Source organism: Phocoena sinus, chromosome 2 (genome assembly GCF_008692025.1).
Source record: "Phocoena sinus isolate mPhoSin1 chromosome 2, mPhoSin1.pri, whole genome shotgun sequence".
Classification (NCBI taxonomy): Eukaryota; Metazoa; Chordata; class Mammalia; order Artiodactyla; family Phocoenidae; genus Phocoena; species Phocoena sinus.
This window is the reverse complement of record NC_045764.1, coordinates 38,525,242-38,537,532: the sequence shown is the minus strand read 5'-3', so window position 1 is coordinate 38,537,532 and position 12,291 is coordinate 38,525,242. Positions and strand designations below refer to the sequence as shown.

General features: G+C 46.2%; 1 protein-coding gene across 5 annotated transcripts in view; it reads left to right on the top strand.

Moving 5' to 3' along the window:
- ABHD2 (abhydrolase domain containing 2, acylglycerol lipase) overlaps positions 1 to 12,291 on the top strand; it is a 110,441-nt gene that overhangs the window by 90,362 nt on the left and 7,788 nt on the right. For 4 of the 5 annotated variants that reach the window (XR_004347766.1, XM_032618114.1, XM_032618113.1 and 1 more), the window contains 4 exons: positions 4,826 to 4,918; positions 7,467 to 7,577; positions 10,113 to 10,182; positions 11,671 to 11,755. Coding sequence is in view for 4 of the 5 variants with exons in the window: in XM_032618114.1 (XP_032474005.1) it covers positions 4,826 to 4,918; positions 7,467 to 7,577; positions 10,113 to 10,182; positions 11,671 to 11,755 (359 nt within the window). In the remaining variant the exon portion in view is untranslated. Of the gene's footprint in view, positions 1 to 4,825; positions 4,919 to 7,466; positions 7,578 to 10,067; positions 10,183 to 11,670; positions 11,756 to 12,291 lie in introns of all 5 variants that reach the window. The other variant, XM_032618108.1, reaches the window with a different exon arrangement.

Genomic DNA, 12,291 nt, shown 5'->3' with positions numbered 1-12,291 from the left:
ACAGACCCCTGTTTTGTTGGGACCCTCTTCTAAGTGATTTAAAAAATCCATCTCCTGGGACTTCCCTGGCCGTCCAGTGGTTAGGACTCCACGCGCCCATTGCAGAGGGCTCGGGTTCGATCCCTGGTCTCAGGGAACTAAGATCCCGCAAGCCGTGCATCACAGCCAAAAAAAAAAGAAAAGAAAATATCCATCTCTTTCCACAGCACCTTTTAAAATTCTTTTAACCCTGCAGAGAGAAATCTCTCACCAGCAGATGGCTGGGAAACCAGTACAGATAATATCTTATTAATGTTACATTGATTAGAAATAACAGCATTTTAAAGAACTTTATTGGTTTTCATAATAGATAGGTAGATGGATGGATAAAGTTCTTTAAAAATCCATACATGTCATTCTGGAATAAGACTCCCAGTGAAACCTTACTAGTGTTTTGGGGTACTGTCTTTTCTCATTTGCCATCTCAATGACAGAATCATTTTTGAGGGCTTTGCAACTCTCAGGGGGCATCATCCCTTTTGCAGTCATCTCGTTCTTTCTGAAGTCTATGAAACCTGCCTTCCTTCCAACAAGGGTTCACTTTGGATTATACAAAGGCTTTCCTCCCTGTAATTATGACCTAGTTGCATTCTCCCAGGTTCCACACATCTCTGCTGTGTCCTCAGCCAGTTTCTCCTGGTGGGCCAGTATCTAGCTCAGCCTGGGAGCACTTCCTGCCATCCCTTCTCTCTTCTGGAGAATATAGCTATTTAGAGGCAAGTCAAGAACTTGGATATTCTGCTGTGTGGCCAAGTAAGGGATTCTTTCAGTGTCTAGAGAGCTGAAGTCCCCTGGTTTGGGTGCCCATTTAGCATCAAAAAATGAAAATTCATTTCTTCCATCTGACGTGGCAGATCTCACCCAAACATTCCCCACATATTTTTCCACCTTGGTCTGTGTTTTCTTGTCATATAGCACTTTTCTGCTTCTCCTTGTCTACCTTATTTTGAATAGCTACACAGTGTCCATCGCAGGGTTCCTTCCAATCCTGCTCTCATCTCAGCAAGTCTCGCTGATACCTCTCATATCTTATGACTCTGCCGAGTTGAGTTCACCTGTGTGTGCTCTTCCCATTGGCTTACTGGTATCTGAGACTATAAATGTCATCTCTCCCTCCCTGTTCTTTCCCGTTTGTTCTCATGACACCACTATGCTTATAATCCTGTCATACTTGAAGTCTGTCTGCCATGGTACCCTATGTTATAGTCTCATCTGAGTGTTCTTCCCCTACCACCACCACCATTCTCTTTAAACCTTCTTGAGGAGTCATTGGTTTCCAGGCAGACATTCTCTTCATCCTCATGAGATGCATGCCCAGGAGCCTGCCCATCCCTCAGGTCTCTTCAGCCGAGGCCAGAATTCAGACCCATTCTTAACACCACCAGTTGGCCAGCTCCCCACTCACAACATCCACCACTGTCTGCAGAAGTCCATCCACCATTAACAGAAGCAAAGAAAGCAACACCAAGGCCCCCAGGGTGGCCTTTGTCAGGCCTGTCATAGAACTGTCTACCTACCTCAGCCACAGAGCAATCTGGGTGTGAAAACTGCTTCTCTAGTTCAACCTCCTGATTTGACAGATAAGGAAACTGAGGCTTGGAGAGGTGAAGTGGCTTCTGCAGAGTTTGGTGAACTACGCAGTGGGGTCAGATGGGCCCTAGTTCAAGTCTCTGCTCTAACTCTTGCCAGCCAGGTGTCCTGGACATCTTGTTAGACCTTCATCCCATCACCAGCCCCAAGCCCTGGGCTCGTTTGCCCCTCTAGCCTGGTTCTGCCTCCTGCTTCCTCTCACTGCAAGAACATGACAGATAAATTGGAGTTTGGCTTCAGTGGGAGCTGCATGAGTGAGGTTCTTGACGGGCCATGTATATAACGGTTCCAGACCACCTGCTGGTCTTTTGCCATCCCTGAAAATGGTTGTTGAGGCTCAGGGTTAACAGTTAAAACTGACTTTGATCTTTGGCTTTCCTCAGCAGGGTAAATAATTTTCAGTAGCTCATAATCCAAAAGATTTTCTATTTTCTATCTTTTCCTCCTCCTTCTTCTTCATTGTTATGGAACATTTTAGACACATACAAAATAAAAGCAATAGGATATTGAACCCCCGTGTACCCACCACCAGCTTCAACCATGCTTAACCCTTGGCCACTCTTGTTTCCTCTGCATCTCATCCACGTACCACCCCCCCGTAAACTGGATTATTTTCAAGCAAATCCCAGACATTATGTCATATCACTTGTAAATATTTCACTAAGTAGCACTAAAAAACTCTAAGGACTTTTTCTTAAACATAATCACAATACCATTATCACATCGAAAAATTAATAATTCCTAATATCATCCCGTTTCTAGTCAGTGTTCAGATTTCCTTGATTGTCTCATGGAAGTTTTTTTAACAGTCAGTTTGTTTGAATTGGGATCCCCATAATGTCCACACATTGCATTTATTGATTTGTCTCTTCAGTTGCTTTTAGTCTGTAGGATCCCCCTCTCTTTTATTTCTTTTCAGTTTGTTGTTGGTGGTGGTATTGAATAAACCAGGTCATTTTTTAGATATATGAAATGAATGTTTTTATATGTTGGTCTTGATTATGTTTTCTTAAAACTAATATAAAATTAAGTTTCAATCCCTTAATTTTATATTCAGAGGTAGTGAAAAACATCCCTTAAATATACTGAGTGGTAAACCGAAGATATGAGGAATCAATGTTGGCCAGCGTTGACTGGGTAAAACATTGGTCCCAGCAACCTTATCCCAGTCCCTCCTTGAGCCCGGGGCCCCCGTGTATTCCCAGAGCCTTTCAGTGAGTGGCACCTCTGGGGTGATTCAATCAAGGCATCTGCAGCACTGGAGCATCTTCTCATAGCTTAAATTTATGGTCAGTGCCCCCTCCCTTCCCAACCTCCACAGTTCCTCTAATATGAAGGAGATACTAACAAAAGCAGTTAGAAGGTCAGCAAAGGGAGAAAAGGATGAGGGCAAGAGAAAGCTGGGATTTTGAGACCATAGGCTTTCTGAAGAAGGGACAGCTTGGGTCCAAGGTCAGAGGAGGGAGACCCGCCCTGGCAGCAGGCTGTGGGTCACAGATTGGGTGACCCCCCTCCTCCCTCAGACCAAGAGGCAAGTGTCCACAGTCCTGCCTTAGCTGGGGCCCTGCCCATGGTGATCCGGCCCGTCCTTTCTGCTCCTACAGTGTTCAGGGAGCCCCCCACAAAAAACCCGTGCATTTATAGAATGACCTTTTGACCTTTGAAGGCAGTGTTAGTCTTCACTGTGAGCTTTAGCCCATGTTTTATGAGCACATCATAGGCCATTAAATCCACAAACCCTTTCACTTTTAACTTCCCGCCAGTTCTGATTTTTTAACCACGATGTTACGGGAAATGTTTGTTATTCCAAAATTGAAGTGTGGCAGTTTTGGGGAAATTACTTTTGTAACTCCCTGGATTTTTAAAAAAAATACCTATGTACCACCCTCTCTCAAGAGTCCCCTCTCTGGCCATCTGGGAGATGAGGCCAATGGAATCTGTATGGGAATAGTGACACCCAGACTCATTCCCAGGGTGGAATCAGGCCTCAAGACTCAGAAATCTGCAAAATGAAGGTTAGCGTGGCCTCCATGGCAGCTGTGTCTGGGTTCACACCCCCCGAGGGAAGAAAGCACGAAGTGGGGAGGGCTGAGCGGCAGCCTGGGAATGACAGCATCGGTGTTTGTTCACCTGACACGTGGGTGAGGAAATCTGGCTGCAGAGGCGAGTAGAGGAGGGACAAGGTGATGGTGGCGGAACACACGTGCTGGAGCCAGGCAGGCCTGGCTTAGACTCAGCCATACCTGACCGTTCCAGTGTGACCCAGGGCAGGTCGCTTGACGTCTCTGAGCCCGTGGTCTCCTGATCTGGAAGCAGGGGTGTTGCCTGTCTGGTGACCCCACACGTCAGTAGGCCTTGCCGTGCCAATCACACACTAGCTCTAGAGGAAAAAAGACTCAGGACCAGCCCCAGCAGCTGGGCCTAGAAGGGGTTGATGGCCTCGCTACTTCTTCCGTCCTTGCCCCTTGAATATGCTAAGGCTAATCAAAAGAAAGCTCAAAGTATATGATTTTCCTTTGCCTCACAAATGGCAACAAGTGTTGTTTTTTTTTCCTTTCCCATTTTTTAAACTGTTATTGAATGATTGTTTAAATTCTATAGTGCTTTACCATTTTTAAAAGTTTCACACACGATTTCATATACTCCCATAATAACCCTTCCCCCCACGGCCCCTCCCCTCTTCCCTCTCCCCACTGATAGCCACTAGTTTATTCTGTGAGTCTTCTTTTGTGTTTTATCCACTAGTTTGTTGTATTTTTTAGATTCCACATATAAGTGTTTTCAGGTTTTTCCGTGCACTTATTTTCTCCACACACCCCCTCTCTTTACACACTCCTGTTATTAAGCCAGAAAAACATGCTTCCAGGGTAGGAAGCCAAGTAGCGAACGTGTTCAAATGACAATTGAATAGGTCCTGTGACGAAGAGAAGACCAAGGTGATGGAAGGAGGGGGTCAGGAGTGTCAGCAACAAAGCCTGTGGCCCCAGAGAGCTTTCTGGCTGGGGCCTCATGTTCAGCAGCGTTCAGCTGTTCTGGTGTCTCTACAGGTAGTTTGAGGACCACGCATCCAAGCCCACGTTCCAGCGTCGGGAGCCGGTGCTCTTCAGCGGCAAGAGCTCTGCCTCCTGCCCTCGCCAGCCCCATCCTCTCCTCTCCAGGACGCAGTCCCTCTCACTGTCACTTGTGGTTCTTCCAGGGCCCAGGAAACCTTCATGCAGTGGGATCAGTGCCGGCGCTTCTACAACTTCCTCATGGCCGACAACATGAAGAAAATTATCCTCTCGCACAGGTGTGTTGCCTTCCCTATCCCTTGGGAGACAGTTCCTTTCTGAGCTTATTTCACTAAAAGCCAAAATTCCTCTTTCTCCAGGAAAAAAAAAAAAAAAAGGCAGGGGTGGTACACATTGTCTGCTGACTGTTTTGTGACTTGGTTAGAAACAAACTTGTCCCAAGCTACCAAATTCACCAAATCGCTTTCTGCTTCCATAATTTTCAAAAAGTCCAAGAAGAAAGAGAAACCGTTTCCACACCATTCTTTCCCAATTGTGGGCAATCCTGAGGGTGGCTTGTCACTGTTGGGGAGCTTTTCTCCTTAGGATGCTTTTGTGCTTGGGGATCCAGAATCGTTCTCTGCTGGCTCTTGGGGTTCTGACCAAGCAGCAGCGTGACAGGAGTCAGGCCGCTGATGCCAAGTGTGGTGTCCACACTCTCCATGCTCTGCCCGCCCGTCTCCTGCTCAGAATCCTTTGGTGGGTTAGCCCCTGACAAGTACTTAGAGCAACACCTGGTCTTCAGTAGCACTCAAGAAATATTAGTGATGATTTCATCGTTGTGATTATTGTTAGCGATATTGGCTCTCCCTCCTCCCCCATGCCTCCCTCCCTCTCCAGCTGGACCAGGCCGCTCAGAGGCCCACATGCCCTCTGGCCTCTCCCACACCACTTATGCCCTTGTTGAGGACCCCCTTCCCCTCATCTCTGGTTGTCCAAACCCAGCCCATCCCTTTAGGTCCGTCTCGGGTATCTGCCTCTGTGAAGCTAGCTCCTCCCCCGACAAGTCATTTTTCTGCTGCCTCCGCAGTGTGAGTCCCGCATCATGAACTAAACTGGAAAGCACTGGAGGGCTCGGGCGTGTTTTGATTCCCCCAGAGCCTGGTACATATTGGGCACTCAAAAAGTACAATTTTAGGGGGTTTTTGATGCCATCCTAGGAAAAGCAACCTGACTGAATGATCAGTTTCTTATCCTATATTTTTTCAGTGATTAAAAGAAAATGTACTGCCCACCTGGCCAGCCAAGCACCCTAGATTGGGCTTCCTGTAGGTGGGGTTCACATGGCGCCTGGGCAAGGCTGGCGCTTGCAGGCCCCTCAGGCTGCCAGGCACATCCCCAGGCCCTGGTGTTGGGTGGGTGGAGGGCACAGGGAGACTTATGTCCCCCGGGCTGGCTGAGTTTCTGCTCAGATCGTGGTGTGTGAGCATCAGTTGTGTGCTGGGCCCTGATTCGGGTATGGCTCAGCTGAGGTTTGGATGGATCCAGGGATTTGCTGAGGTTCCAGCAGGGGTGAAACCAGGCCATCAGACACCAATTCCAAGTCCTCTGTCGGTCTTCCCATACCTCTGCAATGGAAAGTGAACTCCTTCCTCCCAGGGGACATTTGTTTTGCTACAGGGCCCAGTCTTGCCATTAATAAAATTAGTCCAAAGGTCCATCTTGTAATTCTTAACAAACTGGCAGAGTCCTCTGGATGTGCTCTCAGGGTATTTACATTTTTAAAATTTACCACAGAAAGCCAAACACCTAGAAATTTTAGGGATACTTTATTATAATTTTTTTTCTCTTTCAGCATTGTCTTTTCTTTTTTAAAATTTTGTTCTAGTTTTATTGTGACACACTTTAATTGTGAATTCTATCCTTTAAGTATATAATCTTCCTAATACTCTTTTGAAAAAAAAAATTTTTAAGAAATCTGTTCCTCTTCTTTGGAAGAGGTTGTGAATGGATACCAGAGCATTTAGTTTCCATAATGAATTTTTCCCACTGTAGGACCAAACCTCAAAGCAAACTCAGTCTTCCTTCAGCTGTGTGAGTGAGAGCCCTTGCTGGGAATGGACGTCTAAATGTGCACATTTTGATCTCTGCCTTTGTTGTCATCCTCTCCAGAAGGATCATTTTCTTACTGGAAATAATTACTCTTCTGAGTATATGTTAGCTTTTTAGCTAACATATTGGAGGGCTGTTGATTTGCCCAAATGCTGAATGGGTTAACCATTATCTTGTTAAGTGATACAAAGGGCTCATAAAGAGAAAGGGGTTCTGCTAAAGGGGGCGGTGTCAACACCAGTGTAAAGATGGGGCCTCCACAACTTTAGACTAAGGCCCCCCACTGTTTGGCTGACAGCCCACCACAGGCCCACAGAGCCCATCTGAGACCTCTCTGCAGGGCCAGTTTTGTAATAGTCACCTAGGCTCAAACACAATCTTCAGTTTGTCTAGCTGCCCCTTAGACAGCGGCAAGGAAAATAAGGTCTTGCTGTTGCTCCTTCTTCGGTTATTCAAAAGTCAACAGTGCAAGGGCATCCTCTGGGACATTCTGAAGGCTGAAGGGATTTATTTCTAAGTTACGCGCAGACGCTATGTCAGAGACCCTCTCCTGGCTTGCCTCTGGGCAAGAAAGTAGGCTCGGCTATGGTTGTTTATCATGTGCTTTAAAAAAAAAATTTTTTTCAGCTTTACTGAGGTATGATTGACAAAATTGTAAGGTATTCCATTGTACAGTGTGATGATTTGGTTTATCATCTGCTTTTCATTCTCTGTTTGCTTCTTGTCTCATTGTAGGCAAGCTCTTTTTGGAGACCATGTTAAGAAACCTCAGAGCCTGGAGGACACGGACTTGAGCCGCCTCTACACAGCCACATCCCTGATGCAGATCGACGACAATGTGATGAGGTGTGCCCATGCTCTGGGGCAGGGTGCTAGGCGGGAGGTAGCAGGCCGTTGCTGCCCAGCGCTAGGGGTTTCCTCTGCCCACTTTAGTGTTAAGGGTTTTGGTTGTTTGTTTTTTTTTTAATGTCCACTGTTTAAAAACTGAAGATTTCACAGAGAAATCCAAATTTCTAATGTCTCTGAAAAAAAATAGGAAGAGGACTTCCCTGGAAGTCCAGTGGTTAGGACTCAGCACTTCAAATGCAGGGGGGTGCGGGTTAGATCCCTGGTCGGGAAACTAGAATCCCACATGCCACATGGCATGGCATGGCCAAAAAATGTAAAAAAAAAAAATAAAAAAATAGGAAGAGGCTCTGACCACTCGTTCTACATTCCTGCATGGCCAACTGAGCTTGAACTGGGGAACTAGGGTATGCGTGCCCTAGTTGTCCACAGTCCTCAACACCGGGTCAGGGATCAGATGTCACATAAACTGCATGTGGCATTGGTGTAAAAGGAAAAGGAAAATATTTCTTGTACCTGCCTATGTCTCTATCAAAAGTAGAAAAACCAAAAACAGACCGAGAGAGCTGTGTGTTACAAGAAAAATGGACAGAGCCTCTTCCTTTAGGGGCGTAAAGACTCTTCTCTGAGTGTAATATGCAAAGCCCGCCCACTTCACTCAGTTGCCCTTTCCCTGCCGCCCCTCCAGGCCTCTCCAGGCACCTGAGGTCACCACACTGACAGTGTCCTCTTTCCTGGCACCAGTAGTTTCTGACTGAGGTTAGCATTAGCTGGAAGAGGTAAAGTTAATCTCTGACCTCATCGTTCTCTTGAAAAAGTCATCCTTTTTATTTAGAGATCACTTGATACCTTCAGGTGTGGCCTAAAGCAAGCTAGTGTTCATCCAATAGATAGGCACATATTGACCTAAGAGTATGAGATCTGTATTTACATTCCTTATGGGATTTTAGTAGCCTTCTTACACCAAGTGACTTTGAAATATGCCCGTGAACTCAAAGGAAATGGAAATTGGGAAATTGCTGGCACATTCAGAAGGGAGAATGAATTATACCCAGCCTCACTTACGATGGAGTGTGCAACTTTACTGTGGTGCAGACACTACACTAATGAGAAAAAGAAAACAAAATTACTTAAATTTCATTCATCTTCTAAATTTTTTTAAGCCCAAAAGAGAGTGTTCTTCAACTCTTCCAAAAATCTTCCTTTTTTTTTTTTTTTTGCGTTATGCGGGCCTCTCACTGCCGTGGCCTCTCCCGTTGCGGAGCATAGGCTCCGGACACGCAGGCTCAGCGGCCATGGCTCACGGGCCCAGCCACTCTGCGGCATGTGGGATCTTCCCAGACCGGGGCACGAACCCGCATTCCCTGCATCGGCAGGCGGACCCTCAACCACTGCGCCACCAGGGAAGCCCTCTTCCTTTTTTAATAGTGCTAGATAGTAGCAGTTTTCATGATCATAACCAGTTTGGGCAGCCTCCTCATCAACCCGCCACCAGTAATACTGGAGGACGAGAGTGCCTTCCTGGCCCACTGAGACCTCAGAGGGGCTGATTTCACGGAGACAAATGTCCTAGAGATGATTTCTGCACTCGGCCTCCTCCCTGTCAAGTTTGGCCCAAATAGTCCAACCTGAGGGTCCTTCGCCGGCAGAGATGTCTAAGGAGCCTGGGAGTGGAAGAGATCTACAGCTACAGGGGAGCCGAGATACCCTGAAGACCCCAGTCAGGACAAAAAACTCCTACTATTCACAAACCAGAGGCCTTAATTTGTGTCAGAATGAAATGAGGTTTCCAGAGATCCTCTGACCTGGGGTTGACTCTGTCTCCTGGTGTCAGAGCTCCAGGCTGAATCGTGCCGGCCTCTCAGAGCACAGGGCAGGGCAAAGCTGCAGGACCTGCCTGCTGAAGCACCGAAGGGTTTGTCAATGTCAGTGTGTCTCTGACTACTGCTCCATGGAGGACAGAGTCGGTAACTTTGAATCCCTGTCTCATTTCTATTATCCAGTACATATTTCATTCCAGTTCACAGTGGTCCAGATCACTCTGCCAGGAAGAATTCTGTTGAAAACAAAGTTCTAGTAAATGTCTTCGAATTGCAGTTTCTTAGTGTCTACAGTGACATCTGGTTTTATGCTGCCTCAAAAAGATGTAACATCCGCTAATAATTACTACAGATAACACTTACTGAGTAATTACTCTGGGCCAGTCACTGTGCTAATAAAATGTCACTTTAATGTCGTAAATCTCACAGTGCCGTTAAAGAAGCTCCTGTCGCTAGCTCCATTTTACAGAGGAGAAGCTCAGAGAGGTTAAACCCTTTGCCTAAGGTCCATAGTCAGTAAGTGACAGAGCCAGGATTTGAAGCCAGATGCCAAAGCTGGGTGCTCTTAACCCCTAACTCTGGTGCCTGTGTATATTCTACTGATATGATGAGCTAGTGTGGGAACTGGCACAGTAATAAAATCAATTCAGCATTCTAATCTTATTTCAAGTGTTGTTTTGTCTTTTTCCTTTGTGTGTGTGTGTGTGTGTCCCAGGAAGTTTCATGGCTATAACTCCCTGAAGGAATATTACGAGGAAGAAAGCTGCATGAGGTACCTGCACAGGGTGAGTGACCATGTCAACTCAGGAAACAGCATCTCAGAATTAGTATCACCCCACCCAGCTCCACCCGTGATATAACAAGCATCCCTCCTAAGCTTCCCTGGTGGAAGCTCTCCCAGCATCTGGCTCCAACTGCTCTAGTTGTTGACTTGGATTTATTATTGAACCAAACTCTGCCCCTCTGTGACCTCCATATAATATCCCAGAGCTGCCCCTTAGTGCAGTGAAAGCCCTTAAAATCGCTACCACACCCATTTTTTTCTTAGTCTTCCTTTGACTGTATAATCCTGCCTGGTTCCTATACCATGGTTCCTCCCAGGAAGTCCATGTAGATTTCTTATAATCCTAGACCCTGTTTTGGTCATCGTGTATTTTGTTGGTGTGGTGCCTGGGACTGAACTCAAAATTCCTGCCATGATCTGGCAAACACAGAGTGAAATAGATGCATTTCTGTATCAGAATGATAGACGAGCATGTGTTTTGTCGAAGTAGACTGGTTTGTATTAATGCAGGTGTGAGCAGCTACAATAAACTTTGTATTAAATTAAGCTTGTGGCCAGTCATAACCCCCATGTTTTTTACCTGAACCACCACCAAATCAGTCTCTCCCCTTCTGTCTTTGAACAGTTGCTCTTTCTACTCAAACACAGGACTTCCCATTTATCCCTATCAATGTCCACCTGTTGTTTGGTCCACTGCTCCCCCAGCTTAAGCATACCATTGTGAATGGCAGTTCTGCCTTCGTGTCATATCGGCCACCCCTCCTACTTTAGCATCATCATCCAGGCTTTTCATGTCCTCATTTAAGCCATTACAGAAACGTGAAGCTGTCCAGAGCCAGTGTCAGGGGCCTCCAGGTGAGGCAACCAGTCATTACGTTCCTGGGCATGGCTGTTCAGTAATGTCTGAGCACCCCCATCAGCACCACCTCTGCTAAAATGAAAAAGGACGCTTACTGACTGTTTTGATAAATGGATGTTGAATGCAAAGCTGCCAAGAGCTTCCCGATATCCACCAGCCTGCACCTGTTTTCAACCTTCAGATTCTTCTAGAAAGCCTCCTTTGTCTGGAGTGGAGCACACTCCTTTTTTCCTCCCCACCATATAAATTGGATGAATATGTACATAACTCTGTAAAGTCATTTTTCGGAAAGGTATGGCTAATATGAGACACTATGCGGACGATCAGAAATATTTTGCCAGTGGGTATTGTAGAGTCTTTACCCGTGCTCCATCAGAGCACGTGGGTCACCTAGGACACCGAGCTTGGCTCCTGCACATGCCTGCCCAGGCTGTGATCACAGCAGCAGTTATCATTCCTGCCACCACCAGGAAATACGAGGTGTCCTGAGTTCACATGTTCAGGAAACTGAGCACTGACCCTCTTCCCTTTGCTTCAAAGACATATCCGGTAGTGTATTTGAGCCTTGGATCAACGGGGTCTAAAAAAAGAGAACTGATCATTTAATTCTGCTTTATTTTCTTGTTTCAGATTTATGTACCTCTCATGTTGGTGAATGCAGCTGATGACCCCTTGGTGCATGAAAGTCTTCTAACCATTCCAAAATCTCTTTCAGGTCAGTGTTTCTTGCTGCTGCTCCCTCAACCGCTCAGCAAATTGCCACAGTATGTCACCTTCATCATGCTGTCATATCCTGGCAATCAGGGTATCTCTTGGCAGTGTTCTTATTTATTCTAGCCTGATAGTTCTGGGGCTGTGATGGAGCCTGGGTAGAGCCTTTTCATGTTCTCTCCTGGTGCAAGAGACAGGATCATCATTTATATCCATAGCCAAGAGGTTCAGGGAGTCCCCTGGTGTTCTGTGAAATTATGGCCTCAGGGATGTGGGTCCATTAAGTCTGAGAGTTTGACTTAAAGAGATATTTAGACTTAAAATTTGACCTGAAAAGCAAAACAAAAAAGCCAGTTTTGCTACCTCTTGTGACAGACAGCCTCCCCATCTGCTTTGAGGATAAAAATATAAGCAACTGAAAAAGCAAAGAAGGTTGTTCATGAGAATGTTATCTTGCCCCAGGCTTGCACGGCCTCACAGCATGCTAGGTAGGAGCTATGGGATAAACTAGAAAGAGGGTAACGGAAGGAAACACTTGGG